This window comes from Oryx dammah, unplaced genomic scaffold (assembly GCF_014754425.2).
Source record: "Oryx dammah isolate SB20612 unplaced genomic scaffold, SCBI_Odam_1.1 HiC_scaffold_10, whole genome shotgun sequence".
NCBI lineage: Eukaryota > Metazoa > Chordata > Mammalia > Artiodactyla > Bovidae > Oryx > Oryx dammah.
The window spans coordinates 18,755,989-18,775,743 of record NW_024070194.1 but is presented as its reverse complement, the minus strand read 5'-3'; the positions used below and the strand labels follow the sequence as shown (position 1 = coordinate 18,775,743).

At 50.4% G+C, this 19,755-nt stretch overlaps 1 protein-coding gene across 2 annotated transcripts in view; it reads left to right on the top strand.

The window, feature by feature from the left end:
• Positions 1 to 19,755, top strand: part of MMP24 (matrix metallopeptidase 24) — a 48,268-nt gene that overhangs the window by 23,025 nt on the left and 5,488 nt on the right. For both annotated transcript variants that reach the window (XM_040247464.1, XM_040247463.1), the window contains 5 exons: positions 1,722 to 1,838; positions 3,980 to 4,284; positions 14,066 to 14,227; positions 16,318 to 16,532; positions 19,213 to 19,351. In XM_040247464.1, the coding sequence (XP_040103398.1) occupies positions 1,722 to 1,838; positions 3,980 to 4,284; positions 14,066 to 14,227; positions 16,318 to 16,532; positions 19,213 to 19,351 (938 nt within the window). The remainder of the gene's footprint in view (positions 1 to 1,721; positions 1,839 to 3,979; positions 4,285 to 14,065; positions 14,228 to 16,317; positions 16,533 to 19,212; positions 19,352 to 19,755) is intronic.

Sequence of the window (19,755 nt, the reverse complement as noted above, 5' to 3'; positions counted from 1 at the left end):
CCCTCAAGGGGCTTGTAATATTTGGTTAAAATAGTCTCTGTCTCCTTTCCTCTCTATTGCCAAAGGCAACTGCTTTCAACCACTGGAAATGAGGTCAGACAGTTTTACCCCACAGCAATCTCAATCTCTAGTTCAGTGAGCTGGTCATTAGGGCGACAAAGGGACATGAGATGCAAGGGTGACCCTTCCAATCAGCCATGATCTTTTAAATCTCCTACCCGGGCCCCTAGTTCACATCTCCAAAGAAGTCCCAGGCTCAGTGTTCCCTAAAGCAACTTAACTGATAACAAATCGTCATCAGGATTTACTTAGCTCCTAGCACAAGGCTAGCTTCTAAGGACAGGATGATGAATATGACTCATTCCTGTCCTCAGAAAATTTACTATTTATTTGAGGCAATAAACTAATAGATTTCAAATCACAGTACAACATAGTTAAGTGCTGTGGATAACTACACTCTAAGCTCTACGGTTGTTCAGCCACTTTTTGAATATCTGGAGTGATATAAAATTTACTGTTTTCCAAGCTGTGCCTTTTTGCCATGGGCTAGTTCTCATTCATTCATTCAGCCATCACCCTTGAACACCTGTGATGGCACTGGGAATACAGGCAAGGTTCCCGCCCTCATGGACCTTAGAATCAGGTAAGAGAGACAAAGGATAAACAACAAGCTAATATAAGATATCATTTCAGGCAGTGATAAAGGCCATGAAGCAAAATCAAGCAGAATAAACAGTTAGAGGTGGGATAGTGGGGGGAGGCTATTATTTTAGATAAGGTGGCAGGGAAGCCCTCTTGGAAGGGGTGACATTTGAGCGGAGACCTTCATAAAGTAAGGGAACAAACCTTCCTTTACTTTATGGGAAGAGCATGGCAAGCAGAGGACATAGCAAATGCAAACACCCTGAACTGGAATGACCTTAGGATGTTCAAGGCACAGCAGGGAGGCCACTGGCGCTGGAGCAGGTGGATGCGAGGAAGGGGATTACAGGTGCCTGGTAGAGGGGGTGATCACAGATCATGTGGGGGCTGTGGGCCAAGGTGAGGAGTTTGTTTTGATTGTTTTTAAATAGGTAATTACTTGACTGCTCTGAGTCTTAGTTTCGGCACTCGGGATCTTTAATCTCCACTGCAGCATGCAGGATCTTTACTTGCTACATGTGAACTTGTGTAGCATGTGGGATCTAGTTCCCAGACCAGGAACCAAACCTGGGAGCGCGGAGTCTTAACCACTGGACCACCTGGGAAGTCCCAAGGTGAGGAATTTGGATTTTATTCCACATGATTGGGAGTTTTAAAGTGATGTGATGTGATTTCACATACAGAGCATGTCCACAGGCACTCCCTCCTTGAAGGCTCTGCACAAGCTAAGACCAGGGAGAACTGTAATTCTCGCATTGCCAATGAGGAGACTGAGGCTCCCATTGATTCAGTCACTGGCCTGGACTCGTGTGATTAGTCGCAGAGTTGGAACTAGCAAGCCCGTGTCTTCTGACTCCGAGTCTATCACGCAGCAGTGCTTCTTCATATTCAGTTAGGAATGAATGAACAGACGAACAATCGATGGTGTTCCTGTTGGGGACCCCATCAGAGCCAGGGGCCCAGAGTTTCAGTTGAATGTGCACGCTGCCATTCAGCTTGGGACCAGGGACGCTGCAGTTTCTTCCTCGAGTGTCCAGTGACCAAGTGTCTATGTGGATGTGTGCCCTCTCTCTGCCCAGGTGGATGAAGAAACCCCGGTGTGGTGTCCCAGATCACCCGCACTTGAGCCGAAGGCGGAGACACAAGCGCTATGCCCTGACAGGACAGAAATGGAGGCAGAAACACATCACCTACAGGTGCCTCGCCGCCCCCTCCTCCTCCCTGGCTTCGGCTCTACCCTCACGCAGTCATTTCCCGGCCTGAGTTTCTGACGTTCACACTGTAGGTGGGTCTGTGATCAGGGCCTGGCTCCAAGAGCCTGTGACTTTGTCCTTCTTGTAGCATCCAGTGATTGCTGGGTCTCCAACTTCAGGTTTGTTTGGTCCTTTAGAGGCTCATAAATTATGTTCTGTTTAGATTCCTAGCATTTTCAGTTACGGAAAGTGGGGTATGACTTGTCTGATAACTTTCACCTGGGCTAAAGAACCATGGCTGAACTCATCCTCCCTAGCACTGCTTGCCAAACCCCACTCCCTCTCATCTGGATCCCTTCCCCACTTGGCCTAATTCAGCTGAGGTTCCCGGCACTGAGTTCCAGTTGTTTCTTAAGGACTGTAAAGAGCTGGGGGGCTGAACTGCAACAGTGTTATCCCTTGACTGTCTTGGGAAACCACGGGCAAAGCAGGAGCAGGCTCCAAGTCAGACCAGTGACCACAGGCAGGGATGCTGGAACCCATCCCAGGAGATGCGGACATCTGGATTCAGATGGGGTGGATCCAGGGCCAGGCATAGTACAGGCTTGGCTGGGCCCTGGCTGGCACCTCTCAAGTCTCTGATTCCATCTCAGGTGGATCCCCTGGTTCAGGAGTAGGATCTAAGACAGAGATCTTCCGAGTTGAGCTAAGGGCTCTCCTGGGGCTTCTCTAGTGGCTCAGACAGTAAAGAATCTGCCGGCACTGCAGGAGACCCAGGTTCGATCCCTGGGTCAGGAGGATCCCCTGGAGAAGGGAATGGCTACCCACTCCAGTACCCTTTCCTGGAGAATTCCATCGACAGAGGAGCCTGGTGGGCTACAGTCCATAGCATCACAAAGAGTCATCATGACTGAGTGACTATCACTTACTAACTTACTAAGGGCTCTCCTGTTCACAAGCTGTAGAGGCCAGAACAGAATCTTTTCAGAAACCTGACAAGAGAAGGAAACTTAAGAAGAATCTGGGTTAGAAACCTCTTAGAGTCCTCCAGAAGAGGTAGAGTAGATGAAGAGAAAAAACTGCCTCCTAGCTGAACTCTGACCTTAACTTATATCCTGCAACCTCTCTGGGCTTCAGTTTCCTTATCTGTAGAATGAGTGAACAGTCCTTGCCCCAGGTGTTCATGGGACAGCGCAGCCAGAAGTGGTGATGCTCCATCACGGAGAACCATGCAATATGGATACAGTAATCTTACATAACTGATTCAATCAGATGCCACCCTGTACTAGCTTCTAGGTAGACAAATAGTAGTAGTTGGGGCCAAAGACTTAAGAATTATTTTTAATTGCAGTATAATTGCTTTACAATGTTGTGTTAGTTTCTGCTGTACAACAACGTGAATCAGCTGTATGTATACATATCTGGGCTTCCCAGGTGGCTCGTTGGGTAAAGAATCACCTGCAATGCAGAAGACATAGACAGAAACAGTTTCAATCCCCGGGTCGAGAAGAAAGCATGGCAACCCACTCCAGTATTCTTGCTTGGAGAATCCCATGGACAGAGGAGCCTGGCAGACTACAGACCATAGGGTCACAAAGAGTCGGATGCAGCTGAAACAACTTGAGCACACACACATATCCCCTCCCCTTTGAGCCTCCCTCATCACACCCCTCTAGGTCAACACAGAGTGCCGAACTAAGCTGCCTCTGCTATATAGAGGCTTCAGCTACGGCAGTGCACGTACATCAGTGCTATTCTCTCAATTTGCCCCACCCTCTCCTTCCCCCACCCCCTTTCAAAGCAAGGGATGTTCCACTAAGCTCTCTACAGTGTAAGAGTTTTTATAACCTTTATAAATGTAGATATGTTACATATTGGGAGAAAAACTTAAAAATTAGGAAATGCCATGCACCAGCTTGATTTTTTTCTACAAATTCAACATTACCTTTTTCAGAGATCCAATCAAAAGCACCGAGTAAAAGGCAGGGTGAGGACCCAGAGCCTTGTCTACCCGGCCTCTTCCTCAATCCCTGGGCTACCTCAGCAGAATTCTAGGCCCACACAGCTTCTCATGTTCCTTTTAGCTCTGCTAGTCTCTAATGCCCTGTCTGTTCCTCCCTGTGGTTTCTCCCTTCTCTCACCAGCATTCACAACTACACCCCAAAGGTGGGTGAGCTAGACACTCGGAAAGCTATTCGCCAGGCTTTCGATGTGTGGCAGAAGGTGACCCCGCTGACCTTTGAAGAGGTGCCATACCACGAGATCAAAAGTGACCGGAAGGAGGCGGACATCATGATCTTCTTTGCCTCTGGTTTCCATGGCGACAGCTCCCCATTTGATGGAGAAGGGGGATTCCTGGCTCATGCCTATTTCCCTGGTCCAGGGATTGGTGGAGACACTCACTTTGACTCAGACGAGCCGTGGACGTTAGGAAATGCCAACCATGATGGTAAGGCCATGAGGGGACAGGGGATTGCTTGGCTGTCAGGAAAAGAAGCCCTAAGGAGGAGCTTGGAGGATTCCATAGTTGAGTTTTCTGGTTTCCAGAGATTCTTGTCAAACAGCTGAGAACCTAAGAGGGTAGGAACTGTGGTCAACACTTGATCCATTGGAGCAGGGAGATGAGTCAGATCACTTGGTTCATGGTCTAATTGAATGGAGTCAGGAGGAAGTTTAGGCCATGACTAAGAACATAAAGGAATGGATCAGAGGCTGGAGGAAAAGGTTAAATGGGGATTAAAGCTGAAAGTGGTAGGCTCTGGCCTGACTGATGAAGGCTTCAAAGGCCACGCTGTGGGAAGACATGACTGAGTCACCCTTATGTCAACCTCACAGGTGAATAACAGGCCCTGTAATTACTCTAGCATCTCCTGTGTAGGAGTGATAACGAGACTCCTCAGGTTGCCAGAGTTCCTCATCAGTATTTACTTGTAAGTCACTTGCTTGGTAAGTAGGCAAGTATACATCATTATGCCCATTTTAAAGATGAGTTTGAGGCTCATATGGCATAGCTAGTAGGTGGCATTGCAGGGACTCAACTAAAGCTCAACTACCTGGCCATGTGACCTGAGCGAACCGTTCACCCTGTCTCCTCATCTATCAGATGAGAGGCTGGAGTAGGTGACCTCTTCTGACTCTAATAGAACATGACGCATGTTTTTGAACATTTAAAAAAGACACTGCCAAGGAGACTTCCCTGGCGGTCTAGTGGTTAACAGGGGCACAGGTTCGATCCCTGGTCGGGGAACCGGGATCCCACATGCCACACGGTGTGGCCAATTAAATAAATAAATACTAGTTTTTTTTAATGTAAAAATAAAAATATAAAAAAGACACAGTCTCTGCCCTCTGGAAGTCCACAGTCAAGTGGGAAAGACAGATGTGTACAGAAGTCACCCTGTCACAAGGCGGACTATGCTGAAGGATGTTGCCGAAGTACCAAGAAAATCAGTAGGGATCTAGAGGGAAGAGGGACAGAGGATTTGATTTGATTCTATTTTAGATTATAATGGGTTAGAATCAGGATGTTAATATTCTAAGGTCTAGTCAAATATTTCCCACATACTATATAATACATATATGTTATTATTATTATCCCCATTTTACAGATAGGTAAACTGAGGTGTACAGAAACAGTAAGTAACCTAGTAAGGTCCCTACTAAGGGCCCACAGTTGCTGAATGGGGAAATAAGGCTTCAAACCGGGTGTGTCGACTCCAGAGCACATATTCTTAGCTATCCTGCTGTTTCCATGCCTCTCCCACTGTAGGGCACACCAGAATCACCTAGAAACTTTTTTTATTAATTCCTGACCTCTTGCTATTCTGATTCTCTGGTTCTGGGGTCAGGAATTTGCACGTGAGAATTTGCACGTGGTCTCATAAATTCCCCAAGGGCTTCTGAGGTAGGCGTTCAAGGAACACTGTCTTAATCTGCAGTTTCCCTAACCTGCCTGATTATAAGAATCAACTGGGGGTTCTTATTATTAATGTGGATTCCCAGGCCCTTTCCCTGGAGATTCCAGTTCTTAAATTTGGGAATCCTTAGTGATTTCTTTGTCCTTGGCAATGCTTCAGGCTGAGAGCAGCCTTTAAACGCCCATTTCCTCAGAGGCTGTGTCTGCTGCAGACCACCTCCTTGAAAGCTTTTCATATTATTGCATAGATCAGGGACCCAGACTCGGCCTGCCTGTTGGAGGGTGATCCAGGGGATGGCCTGGCCGATGCTATGAAGCTGCTCATTCCTCCCTGTCCCCTCCCCTCTTGTTTGGCCCTCCTTCCCATCCAGCTCCATTTCCTCTGCCCAGGCATTCCTTCCCTTGTGTTCTCAATGTGTTTCCCGGCTTTCCAAACACCTATTCTCTATCTCGTTCTTATTCTTGGATCAGTGTCAACCAGTTAGCGGTCTGCGCTCGCTGATAAAGTGTGAAGAGAGGAGAACTAACATTTTTGAGCCCCCATTATGTGCCAGGCACTGCTAGCTGATAACGGTCAGAGCCCTGAGAGAGATAAATGAATGATTAAAGACACTCTTCCCTCTGCCCTGCCCTTCCCAGCTCTGGGTGTACACTTCTACAATGCTCCTTGCTGGTGAAGACCTTGGGCCAGTCCCCAAATCCAGAGAACTTCTGGGGGTGTGTGTGGGGAGGAGTGGATGGCCACCATCCTGACACCCTCATGTCGGTCCCACCCCATCGTGAACAACGATCAACAATTCAGATAGAAATTCCAAGACAGCTCATGTCTTCTTTGGATGGGAGTCAGGACTTTGCTCTGGAAAACCAGGCATGAATTATCCAGAGGCAGTTCATGACCCCAGTAATAGACTGCTAGAAACCAGAGTGCAGCCATTGCCTAAGGACAGCCTTTGGGAGGAGACGAAATGAACCAAGATTGATTGAGCACCTGTGTGTTATCTCGTTTAATTTCTGCGTAAACTCAATGAGGGCACTGAGGGCAGCTTCCTGGAAACTTTTTGTTTGGTGGCTTTCTTCTCTATTCTAAATTTCCATTAGGAAAAATTTCACGCTCACAAAGTAGGAAGAATGATAATAGGAGCCCCCAGGCACTAATCAGCCTAATCCAGCAATTATCAACATTACATCTGTACAGATTCATCTATCTTCCCCCTACCTTGATTTTTTTTTAATTTATTTTTTATTTTACTTTACAATTCTGTATTGGTTTTGCCATACATTGACATGAATCCACCACGGGTGTACATGCAATTTTTTAAATATATATTTTAAAGAAAATTTTAAATACAATGTCATCGTATCTATAAATACGCTAGTACTGGACTGGCCAAAAATTTCATTCGAGTTTTTCTGTAAGATGTTATGGAAAAACCCATTTGAACTTTTTAGTCAACCCAATACATACCTCTAACAGATTTTTTTTTTCTTCTTGCTAAAAGACATTTCTTTCTACAGTAGGTCCTTGTTGATTACCTGTTTTAAATATAACACCAGGTACATGTCAATCCCAAACTTCCAGTCTATCCCTCTCTCCCACCCTACCCCACTGGCAACCATAAGTTCATACTCTAAGTTCTAAAAGTTAAAAAAAAAAAGTGAAAGTGTTAATCACTCCATCGTGTCCAACTCTGTGACCTCACAGACTATAGCCCACCAGGCTGCTCCGTCCATGGGATTTCCCAGGCAAGAACACTGGAGTGGGTTGCCATTCCCTTCTCCAGGGGATCTTTCCCGACCCAGGGATAGAACCTGGGTCTCCTGCATTGCTTACCATCTGAGCCACCAGGGGACCCCTTGAGTTCTAACAGATTATTTTTAACACGACCACAAAATTATGATCAAACCCAACAACATTAATAATAATTTCTTAAAATCCAGTACCCAATCTGTTCATTTTCCCAAATCACCTAAAATTGGCTTTTACAGTTGTTCACTTGCATCAGGATCCAAACAGCATCCACACATCATTCATGGTTGACACGTCTCTCAAGGCGGTCAGAGTCACCTCGCTTTTCTCATCCCTGTATCTGTTGAAGAAACTGGGTCATTTGTCCTAAGTATAGGCATTAGACTCAACTAGATTTGGGTTCACTTTTCTTATATATAATTGTTTCTTTTTTATTGGAGTATAGTTGATTTACACTGTCGTGTTCCAAGTTTTCAGCAATGTGAACCAGTTATACGTATATTCACTTTTTTTTAGATTCTTTTCCCATATAGGCCATTACAGAGAATTGAGTAGAGTTCCCTTTGCTATATGGTCCTTATTAGTTATCTATTTTATATATAGCAGTGTGTACATGTCAATCCCAATCTCCCCACTCTTACCCCTTGGTAACTGTAAGTTTATTTTCTACATCTGTAACTATTTCTGTTTTGCAGATAAATTCATTTGTACCTATTTTTTGAAGATTCTACATATAAGCAATATCATGATACTTGTCTTTCTCTGACTTAGGTGTACTCTTACCATATCTCTCTTCCCTGTCTATCCTTAATATCAATAATTAGATGTTTTCTTAAAAAAAAAAAAAAAAAAAAAACCCTGCCTGCCAATACAACAGAGGTGGTTTTAATTCCTGGGTTGGGAAGATCCCCTGAAGGAGGACAGGGCAACCCACTCTAGTATTCTTGCCTGGAGAATCCCATGGACAGAGGAGCCTGATGGGCGACAGTCCACGGGGTCACACAGATTCAGACACGATGGAAGTGACTTAGCAGGTACACACAATAATTAGATCAACATTGCGACTCCATGGACTGCAGCATGCCAGGCTTCCATGTCCATCACCAACTCCCGGAGCTTACTCAAGCTCATGTCCATTGAGTCGGTGATGCCATCCAACCATCTCATTCTCTGTCGTCCCCTTCTCCTGGCTGGATTGACTCTTCTGGAGAGAATGCTCCCCAGGTGGCACTGGTCCTCCCTGTTGCATCACATTTGAGAAGCTCGTGTGCTGCAGGCTGTCCCGCTCCTAGTGACATGAAGGTTGAATGGTTGGTACAGGTGGGTCAGCCTGACCTAACCATTATAAAATTCACCCAGGGGACTTTATTTTAAAAAAGGATGCCTAAGCCCTAACTGCTCAGTCATGTCTGACTCTTTGCCACCCCTTGGAATTCTCCAGGCCAGAATACTGGAGTGGGTAGCCTTTCCCTTTTCCAGGGGATCTTCCCAACCCAGGGATTGAACCAGCGTCTCCCACATTGCAGGCAGATTCTTTACCAGCTGAGCTTGCTCCTTGGAAGAAAAGTTATGACCAACCTAGACAGCATATTTAAAAGCGGAGACATTACTTTACCAACAAAGGTCGGTCTAGTCAAAGCTATGGTTTTTCCAGTAGTCATGGATGGATGTGAGAGTTGAACCATAAAAAAAGCTGAGCATTGAAGAATTGATGCTTTTGAACTGTGGTGTTGGAGAAGACTCTTGAGAGTCCCTTGGACAGGAAGGAGATCCAACCAGTCCATCCTAAAGGAAATCAGTCCTGAGTATTCATTGGAAGGACTGATGCTGAAGCTGAAACTCCAACACTTTAGCCACCTGATGCAAAGAACTGACTCATTGGAAAAGACTCTGATGCTGGGAATGACTGAAGGAGCAAGGAGAAGGGGACGACAGAGAATGAGATGGTTGGGTGGCATCACCGACTCAATGGACATGAGCTTGAGTAAGCTCCAGGAGTTGGTGATGGACACGGAAGCCTGGTGTGCTGCAGTCCATGGAGTCGCAAAGAGTTGGACACGACTGAGCGACTGAACTGAACTGAAGCCCTAACCACAAACTTCTTAAACAGAATGTCCTCCACCTGTGCATTTAGAAGGTGCTCCTGGAGAACCTCTCCTAGAATGTGTAGATGACTCTAATTCCCCACCTCTTTGGAGTCTGTGTGAAGGGCAATCTGGCCCACCACCCCTTTAAGCTAAGTTTGGGGAGTCTCCCAGGCATCCCATGTCTTCATCTCTTTCCAATGGATCAAGCAGTGAAGTCAGCAGAGGAGACTGGGAGGGAGCCCAGCCCTGGGGAAGGTGACAAGACCGGAAGAGTCATAAGGCCAGCCCTTCGCAGCTACTGTAAGAGACCGCTCCTCACCCTGGGAACTAGACTGGCAGGGTGGTAAGGAAAGGATCGTTCTGAGTGGTTAAGTTCACACAGGCAGTGGCAGAAGAATAGAGCAGAAAGCCAACAAACCAAAAATTCCCAGGAGGGGAACCTCCCTGGTGGTCAAGTGGCTAAGATTCCACGCTCCCAATGCAGGTTCGATCCCTGGTTGGGGATCTAGATCCCACGTGCCACAACTAAGCAACTAAGATCTGGCATAGCCAAACAAAATAAGCATATTAAAAAAAAAATTCCCAGGAGGCTGCACTCACACCCTCACTGAGTTTCTGTGTAAATTAAATGAGATAACACACAGGTGCTCAATCAATCTTGGTCCCTTTTGTCTCCTTCCAAAGGTTGTCCCCGGGCAATGGCTGCATTCCCGTTTCTAGCAGTCTATTGCTGGGCTTATGAGCTGCATCTGGAAAGTTTATGCTTGGTTTTCCAGAGCAGAGTTCTGACTCTTGTCCAAAGAAAACATGAGCTGTCTCACAACCCGGACTCTGAATTTTAACAGTCGCCCCAGTTGGTTCTGCTGCAGGTCATCCAAAGACTGCACCTGGAAAAATACTGACCATTCAGCATGGTTCTGTCCTGGCAGCTGTCACCTTACCTTTTCAAGAACAGCTTTCCCTTGAGGAGCTCACAGTCCTGGGGCAGAAGGGAGTGTGCTCCTGGGTGTGATGGAGGGTGGAAAGAGGTCAGGGCCATCAAGATGGTACGGGTAAACTGCTGGGAGAGGGTAGAGAAGGAAGCACTTGCTGCCAGTTGGGGAAATCAAGGAAGGTTTCCTGGAGGATGTGGTTGGACACTGAAGGAGTATGGTTGTTCCAGGTGGAGGGGACAGCACTGGCAAAAGAACAGAGGCAAAAAGAAATGCTGTCCCATTTTGGAGTTCTTCCCATGTGGCAATAGGGGTAAAGAACTCATCTGCCAATACAAGAGACATAAGAGATATGGGTTCCATCTTTGGGTCGGGAAGCTCCCCTGGAGGAGGGCGTGGCAGGCAACCCACTCCAGTATTCTTGCCTGGAAAATCCCACGGACAGAGGAGTCTGGCAGGCTATGGTCCATAGGGTCCCAAGGAGTAGGACACGACTGAAGTGACTTAGCACATACCATTTTGGGGGGTGCGGGAGTCAGTGAGATGGGACTCACCAAAGCTGGAGGTGCTAAGAGAAGGGAAGGAAGCTGAGATCAGGTATACTGGAATGGCCGAATAGACTGCTGGGTGCTTGCTAGGAGGCCCAAAGGACCTGAGCACCCAGCTCAAGGGAACTCTCCCTGTTGAAGAGAGGTCACAGCTCAATGTGACCCTGATAATTAACCGTGATAGTTCTGTGCCTGGAGGTGGTGTGAGCACTTTGTGTATACCTGGCCACTTTAATCTTCACCCCATTTTTATGATGAAGGTACCACTAGTCCCCTTGTTCTACAGATGAAGAGATTTAAAATGTCAACTGCTAGGACAGGGCAGAGCCAGGATTCCTGGCAGTCTGCCCCCCAGGGACACCACTTCTGACCATGCCACTTCTCTGCCTCTCGCCCTCTTGGATGGTGAAGGCCCTAACTGCTTCCTGCTCATTAAGCATGGGGGTCTTCTCCATCCCTCTGCTTTTCCCCTCAAAAGCTCCTGGAGTTCTCCTGCCCCTCTTCTCTCTCCTTCCATCTCCCCGAGTATCCCCCACAACTGAACAGTTCTCTCAGGTTTATGTGGAGTAGTATGCTGGCTCCCCAGCTCTCCTCTGCCATTTTGGTCCCTGGAGCAAATCCACAGGCCCATTTCCTTCAAGACTTCCTCCTGTTCTCTGCCGAGACCCGGCACAGAGGCTCACAAGGTAATAGACACAGGACCAAGGGTAAGAGGCTGGCCAGGTGCTCAGGCTCTGCTCCTTGGTTGCTAGTTGAGGACACCCTCCCACCCCCAACCCACCGAGAAAGAGCCCTGTCAAGAGACAGAGGCCCGAACAGCTTGTCCCAGGTCGTGGAACAGGCCAGGAGCAGAGCCAGGACTGGACCCCAGGAAGCAGAGCTGCCTCCTGCTGGCGCTAGCAGCCGCCTTTGTTTGGGATGGAGCTCAGAGATGAGCTCACCCTTCCCCGCTGCCAGAGGGGCCAGGACCTGAGGAAGCAACTGGGGGCGGCCTGGCCTCCTCATGCCAGCTTGCCCTGCCCCAGCAGAAGGCCAGCCCCAGGCTCTTGGCCAACCTTGCCCTGATCTCACCCATCCCCCTTCGCTGAAGGCAATGGTGGCATCAGCAGAGCGGGAGGCGGGCATGTGTACCCCAGAGGGCTCGTCTTTCTCCCCAAGACCTTAGCCAGGAAGGCCAGTCGCAATCCCCGGCCTCCTCTGGCCCTCAGGGGGCCCTCAGCCGGGTGGCCGTAGGGCAAGTTGACCTCTGACACTGGGGCCGGAATGGGTGCAAGGACTCCTGAGCACCTCCTGGGCTCCTAGCAGCCTCCCCTGCACTTCAAGGTGGCAGGAACGGGCTGTGACATGCCTTGAAAGTGAAAGGGTTAGTTGCTCAGGGGTGTCCACCCCTTTGCAACACCAGGCACTGTAGCCCACCAGGCTCCACTGTCCATGGGATCTCCCAGGCAAAAATACTGGCGTGAGTTGCCATGCCCTTCTCCAGGGGAATCTTCCAAACCCAGGGATCCAACCCATGTCTCCCACATTGCAGGCAGATTCTTTACCATCTGTTAAGGCTGGGCAATAGAGGCAGGGCTCAAGGGACATTCAACTGCCAGAGCTCAACGCCAGCAGGAGTCTGTAACCGGACATATATGAGTCAGGACTGTTGATATGCCAGCCTGCTCAACTTCCTGCCCCTTGGATTTCTTTCCCAAGGCCAGGGCAACTTCAGGCCCTGTCCAGTCCCAGGCTTGATCAAGACACTCGAGGAAGTTGACTTTAAGAGGATCTGGTTGCTGGAACCCCAATGGCTTCATGCTTCATTTCTGGACAATGGGCTTGTTCCGGGGACCAAGCTTCTGTCTTTTGAATGGTGACAACTGCTGTCACGTGTCTTGTCCTATCCAATCCTCTCACAGCCCTTCGGGGTAGATATGATCTCCCCATCGTACAGATGAGGACACTGAGGTTCGGGAGGTAGACCTTCTGGGCAAGTTCACAAGGCTGGGGGTGGGGCGGCAGATAGAGCTGGAAATGAACAAGCCCTGTCCTGTGCTGGGGCCCAGCTCATGACCAGTCTGCTGTGTTGGGGCCTCAGCTTCACACTGGGGATCCCACATCCCACTTTTAGCACCTGGACCTTGTTGTTTTCAGGGCATCGGAATCCCCGCGTTGATCTTGACCTTAGGACTGAGAGCGGCTGCGAGACCCAAGCCCCGCCTACCCCCGGGTCTCTGAAAATGACGGCCAGCCTGCCGCCCCCAGGACTCCCCTCTGCCCGTCCCGCTCCCTCCTCCTGGCACAGGCCCTTTCTTACTTCCAGACAGACCCCTCTGATCTCCCCGCCTCTGGTCTCATCACCCACTGATCCTTCCTCCGACTGCGGAGTGATTACATCATGCCACCACCCCCACTCCTGCTCAAACCCCCTGCGGACCAAGAAGCCAATCCGAATTCCTGCGCGGGCATCACAAGCCCTGCCCGCCAGCCGCCAGCCGGGGCTGACCTCATCTCCCTCTGGCCCTCCCCTCCTGCTTTGTTCCGGAGCCAAGGGGAGTGAAACTGCTTGTCCCTGGACCTTGTTTACAGGCGTGCCCTCTGCCAGGAAGGCCACCCCCACCCCTCTTCCTCTCCTTCCCACCGAACCCATTCTCCGGACTAACTTCTTATCTTTATAGGCTTACCTGAAGCTTCACCTCTGTGAAGCTCTCCCTTGAACATCTTCCTTCCAAGTGTCAATAACTCCGCCCTCCTCCCCAGAACCCTCACCTGACCCCTGGAGACAGCTACTGAAGCACCTGGAACACTACTTTCATTATTTTCTTTTCTCTGCCCCTACCACTGCCACTGTATGGAAAGTTCTGGAAGGCAGGGACATGTCTTGACTTCTCTGTACGTCCCAGTGTCCGGCACAGGGCCTGAGACAAAGTTTATGCTGGGTGTTGCTGAAGTAATGGATTGACTGCCACTGACACCTAAGCGGGCACCCCGGGCACCTCCCCATCTCGCCCTCTGCAGGGAATGACCTCTTCCTGGTGGCTGTGCATGAGCTGGGCCACGCGCTGGGCCTCGAGCACTCCAACGACCCCAGTGCCATCATGGCGCCCTTCTACCAGTACATGGAGACGCACAACTTCAAGCTGCCTCAGGACGATCTCCAGGGCATCCAGAAGATCTACGGTGTGTGGAGGGGAGTGGGGCCGCCCTTCTCCTCTCAAGGCTGGGCTGTCACTGCCTGGGCGGAGGGGGAGGCTGGGGAGCGCTGCGGTCTCTGACCACTGTCTGACTTTTAGAGACCTGTGGTGTCTTTGCTTAACCAGAGAGGGCGAGGCTGTTCCCCACCTCCCTCCCTGAACACTTGGGAAACCTAGGGGAGGGTCCAAGCTGCCACTGGGAGGGACAAAAGTGACAAACGGGCCACCCATTCCCCCTCCACTTACCTTCCCTCCACGAACCTCCCCTTACCTTCTGCAGTTCCCTCTCAACGGGTCCCACCTCAAGCCAAGAGATTCACACGTCCACCCAAGTAATGGTGGTACAACAGGATGAGTATTATCACCAGAGCTTTTTGCTTAAACAAGAAAAAAAGAAACTAGGCTGATACCTTGATGAGATTTGAGGGGCCTACTACCGTGCCCCCACTCCATGCTCTGTTCACACTGGTGCTGAAGTTCTTCTTCTAGTCAAGGCGGTTGAGACGGGAAGACCCATCTATTAGAGCAGATGCATGTCCATATAGCACGACCCCCACAGACCCCAGGATGTGAAGCGTGGGAGGAGGGCTCCGTCTGGGGCCCTGAGAACCTCTCAGAGGAGGTGTCCTCACCCAAAGCCTGGAGGATGGGTAGGATCTCCATAGGTGAAGCCATGGAGGACTGGACAGGTGGTGGGGACTGCCAGGTGTTTTGAAAGTAAAATGGACCGTATTTGCTGATAGAGTAGACATGGGGGTATGGGGACAGATTATGCCAAGGTTTCTGGCTTTTGTAATCACAGAGCAATGGGATTGACTCCTATCACTCAGAGATCTGGGCTGGGATATTGATTTGGGATATTTGGTGTTCAATATGGAGGCCACTAGGCACATGTGGCTATTTAAATTCATATTAATTAGAATTAAATAAAATTAAAATTTCAGTTCCTCGGACACGACTGAAGTGACTTAGCAGCAGCAGCAGCAGCCACGCTAATACCTAGTCAGTCATTTCAACTGCTCAACAGCCGCATGTGGCCAGAGGCTGCTCTACAAAGACCGTGCAGATATAGAACATTTATGTCATCACAGAGCATCCTATGGGACAGCTCTAACATCAGGGGTCTTTACAGTCGTGAACCTAGATCACAGAGGGCACTGATTCTCAACCTGGCCTCCCATTGGAATCATCTTGGGACTTGAATTTTAAAAAATACTGTTACCCAGGCTTTGCCCCCAGAGATTGGATTTTAACTGGTCTGGGGTGCCTTCTGAACATCAGGGTTTTCAAAGTTTTCCAGGTAATCCTAATCCTTGCAGCCCAAGTTGAGAAGCACCTAGGGACCAAAACAGAGAGATGAGAAGAGGGCCCAGGGCTATGCTGACCCGTAGAGCAGAGTGGATGAGGAAAGGCTGCCAGCAAAGGAGGCAAAGCCGGAACAGTCCACGGAGGCAGAAGGAAAACCAAGAGAGTACAGGGTTCTGGAAAAGAGAGAAGAGTGTTTTAAAGAAAGTGTTTCTATGATCTTGCTGGTCTGGCCTCAGACCAGCAACTTTGGCCTCATCTGAGAGCCTGAAGAAATGCAGAATGGCAGGCCCCCCCACCCAGATTCTCTTGAACCCCAACCTGCATTTTTATCAAGACCCCTGGATGATTCATATGGACATCAAAGTTTGAGTCAAGTCACTTTCGGATTTGGCAACATGGAGGTCGTGGGTGATCTTGACAGGAGTTTCCACGGGTCACGGGGCAGAGGCTGTACTGGAGCAGAGTGAAGAAAGAGGGGAGCAGGCGGGGAGGGAAGGGGACACTGGGCCTAAGAAGGGACACCTACTCTCTCATAAGAGGAGGGAAGAAAGAAAAGGTCTAGGTTTTGGAGGGGGGGAAGATGAGCATTCTCATTTAACGTTGTCATCTATTTTCTGAAAGATTGGGGCCATAAACAGTGGGGAGGGGGACAGGATAGGAGGCGGAAGTGTGACAGGCTTGTCTCACACTGCCTGGCGACGCGGAGGCAACAGCAGTGGGGCACGGGGAACGGCTGCCCCCACCCTAAGACGCAGCCCCTCTCTCCAGGACCCCCGGCCGAGCCCCTGGAGCCCACCAGGCCCCTCCCCACGCTGCCGGTGCGCAGGATCCACTCGCCGTCCGAGAGGAAGCACGAGCGCCAGCCCAGGCCCCCTCGGCCACCCCTCGGGGACCGGCCCGCCACACCGGGCGCCAAACCCAACATCTGTGATGGCAACTTCAACACGGTGGCCCTCTTCCGGGGCGAGATGTTTGTGTTTAAGGTAGGACCTCGGTGCTCCGCTCCCACCCCTTCCCCCACCATGGGTGGGAGACAGCGGCTGCTCTGGGATTAGGCCTTCTGGGGGGGCCCAGATGGACGGGAGCAAGTCCAGTGGCCAGGACACGGGGTTTCTTCCTGGCGCTGCTGGGTCAGTGGACTGTTTTCAAGAGGGAAGGGGGAAGATGGGTGGGCCTGCCCCCTCCCAGGGGTCAACGCTGTGGGAAAAGTGCTGGAGTCTGGCCTCTGGTCTGTGACTCTGAGCAAGTCACATCCATCATCTGGATCTCGGTTTCTGCCCCTAAGAGCTGGGGGAGTCACTTGCTCTAACGAAGGGTGTGTGCAGATCCCACAGGTCGTGGCTGTGACAACACCGGCTTGGAGTAGGGGCTGGTACAGCTGTGGCTGAGTCTGTCTCTGGTCCTGGCAGGGCCGAGAGGATGGTTCTGAGGCACCCCTGACAGAAAGCTGGCCAGGTTACGTCCCTTGTCCTGCTCGGGTCTCTTTAGCCATGGGCTGACAGGGTGGTGGCCTGCTCCTATGTTGCAGTTGGTTGTCAGGGAAGCCGACTCTGGGACAGTGTTTGGATGCAGGATTTTTTTTTTTTTAAGATTGTTTTGATATGGACCATTTAAAAGTCTTTGTTGGATTTGTTACAATATTGCTTCTGTTATATGTTTTGGCCTTTTGGCCCCGAGGCACATGGGCTCCTAGTTCCCCAGCCAGGGATCGAACCTGTGCCCTCTACATTGCAAGGCAAAGTCTTAACCACTTCTGCTAGGGTAGTCCTGCAATGCAGGAGTTTGACTAGGATGCACCTTTGGGACCCACATCTCTGTGAAGGAGGAGAGGGAGGCCTGGCGGGGCAAGAGGAGAAGACATTAATGAGTAGCAACTAGGCGCACTAGAGGGACTTTCCTGGTGACTCAGATGGTAAAGAATCTGCCTGTGATGCAGGACACCCGAGTTTGATCCCTGGGTTGGGGCGATCCCCCTGGAGAAGGAAATGGCAACCCACTTTAGTATTCTTGCCTGGAGAATCCCATGGACAGGGGAGCCTGGTGGGCTGTAGTCATGGGATCACAGAGACTACTGGGCAACAAGCAATACTAATAGGCCCACTGCAGACCTGGCCATCCCCGCAGAGAGCTCTGGAACTAGAACAGCCTGTCAGAGTTGTCCCACTTGGGCCCCAAATGGCTGGAACTTTATTCAGTCCCTGGACAAAGGAGGCCATGACCTTGGGGGAGCTGTCTGGAGCTGAGGCCATCCCCAGAGAGGCTAACAGGCGAAAACTGCCTGCTGAGCACACTCCCAGCCCCCAGGACAAGAAGCCTCCACTGTTGGGGTTCTGGGCAGCATGTCTCCAGCACACTGGGGGACTGTGGAGGACTGCCCCACCCCACCCCCCTTGTGGATTCTCCCCAGCAAGCTTTGAGCTCTGACCAAGAATCAGGCAACAGAGGTCCACCCCAGTCCTGCTCTGACTGTGAGGCTCAAAGAAAGTTACTAGGCCTTCCTTAAGACTCTGTCTAGCTCAGATCTACTTAACAGGAGCTGTGAAAGTCAAAATAAGGTTTAAAAAGCTGGGTGTGAAAGTGTTTTGTAAGACACCTAAAAAAAGCAAATCTCTAGCTTTTGAACCATCTTTTATGTATCATGTTCATTCTTCGGTACCCTTGGATCCTCCAGCTGAATGATTCCTAAGCAAGTCTGGGTTTTATCATTCCCACTGACACATAAGAAAACTGAGGCCCTGGGAAGTTACAGGCCTCTCCCAGAGTGCCTACCAACCAGGACTGCAGTGGGACAAGGTGCCAGTGTGCGGAAGAGGGCTTTTTTCCACACTTGGCCTGTTGAGCTCCCATTTAATCAGCATCAGCTATGTGCCCTGTACTGTTCTAGGCACTCTCATCTTGCCCTTCATTATTACCTGGCTCAGATGGCAAAGAATCTGCCTGGGACACGGGAGACCTGAGTTTGATCCCTGGGTTGGGAAGATCCCCTGGAGGAGGGCATGGCAACCCACTCCAGTATTTTTGCCTAGAGAATCCCATGGACAGAGGAGCCTGGTGGGCTACAGTCCACGGGGTCGCAAAGAGTCGGACACAACTGATCGACTAAGCACAGCACAGTGCAGGTGAGGCTCTTCAAGTACTGAGCCCCAGGTCAAGCAACTGTAAGAGGATGAACCTGAATTCACAGCCAGGGCTTGGGGGAATTTCCACAGCTTGCTTCCCATGGTCCTTGCCCTGCTTGCCAGCTGGAGCCAGCCATGAGGCGGGCACTGTGCCTGGCATCAATGAGCGCCCCCTGCTGCCCAGCCTCGGGAAGGGCCCCTCTGATGTCAGTAACTCTCCTCTGCCCTCCTGTGGTCAACCCAGGCACCGCACCATCCTTTCCAGCTCCACGCTGCCTCCTCTTCCCCCTAGGCCTGTCCATCAGCTCTGTCTTGCGACCCCTTGGGCAACAAGAGCCATTGGATGCCTTATTGAAGAGAGGTGATGAGCATCCTGGCTTCGGCATTGGGCTCCGAAATTTAGATGCAGTAAATGGACAGACTTCATGGAGTCTTGCAAGGGGGATACCAGGGGAAGGTGTTGGGTTGTTGGGGCCCGAGACCCAGGGCTGAGATCACTGGGTTCAAAGGCTATGCCTCTTTCTTTCCTCATCCTAACCCCCAGGATCGGTGGTTCTGGCGCCTGCGCAATAACAGGGTGCAGGAAGGCTACCCCATGCAGATCGAGCAGTTCTGGAAAGGCCTGCCCGCCCGCATAGACGCAGCCTATGAAAGGGCGGATGGAAGATTTGTCTTCTTCAAAGGTAACATGGTCTGTGCGGAGGGGTGGGACAGTTTCCTTCCCTTTTCGGGACGCCCTTTCTCTACCTTTGAAGAGGCAAGACGGGGCTAGGGGGGTGCGGGGGGTGAGGGTGGATCTCCTAAAAGGGTCCTTCTAGTCCTAACACTGACATCTGACAGGATGGACCTCTGCAGGCAGGGCAATTAAGTCAGGGAGTGACCGCTGAGGGTTTCTATGTGCCAGAGTTGGTGGGGTGACAAGCCTCACCGACACAGGGTAGAGGATGGTGGACAACTGAAGGGCATCCTTGCTCCATGGGAGGCCACCGCGTGAGCTCTGTAACAGCCTGGAGGGAGGGGGGCGCACAGGCTGGAGAGGTCAGGGAATGCCTTGAGTTATCAGATCTGATGCCACTTTCTTGGGGAC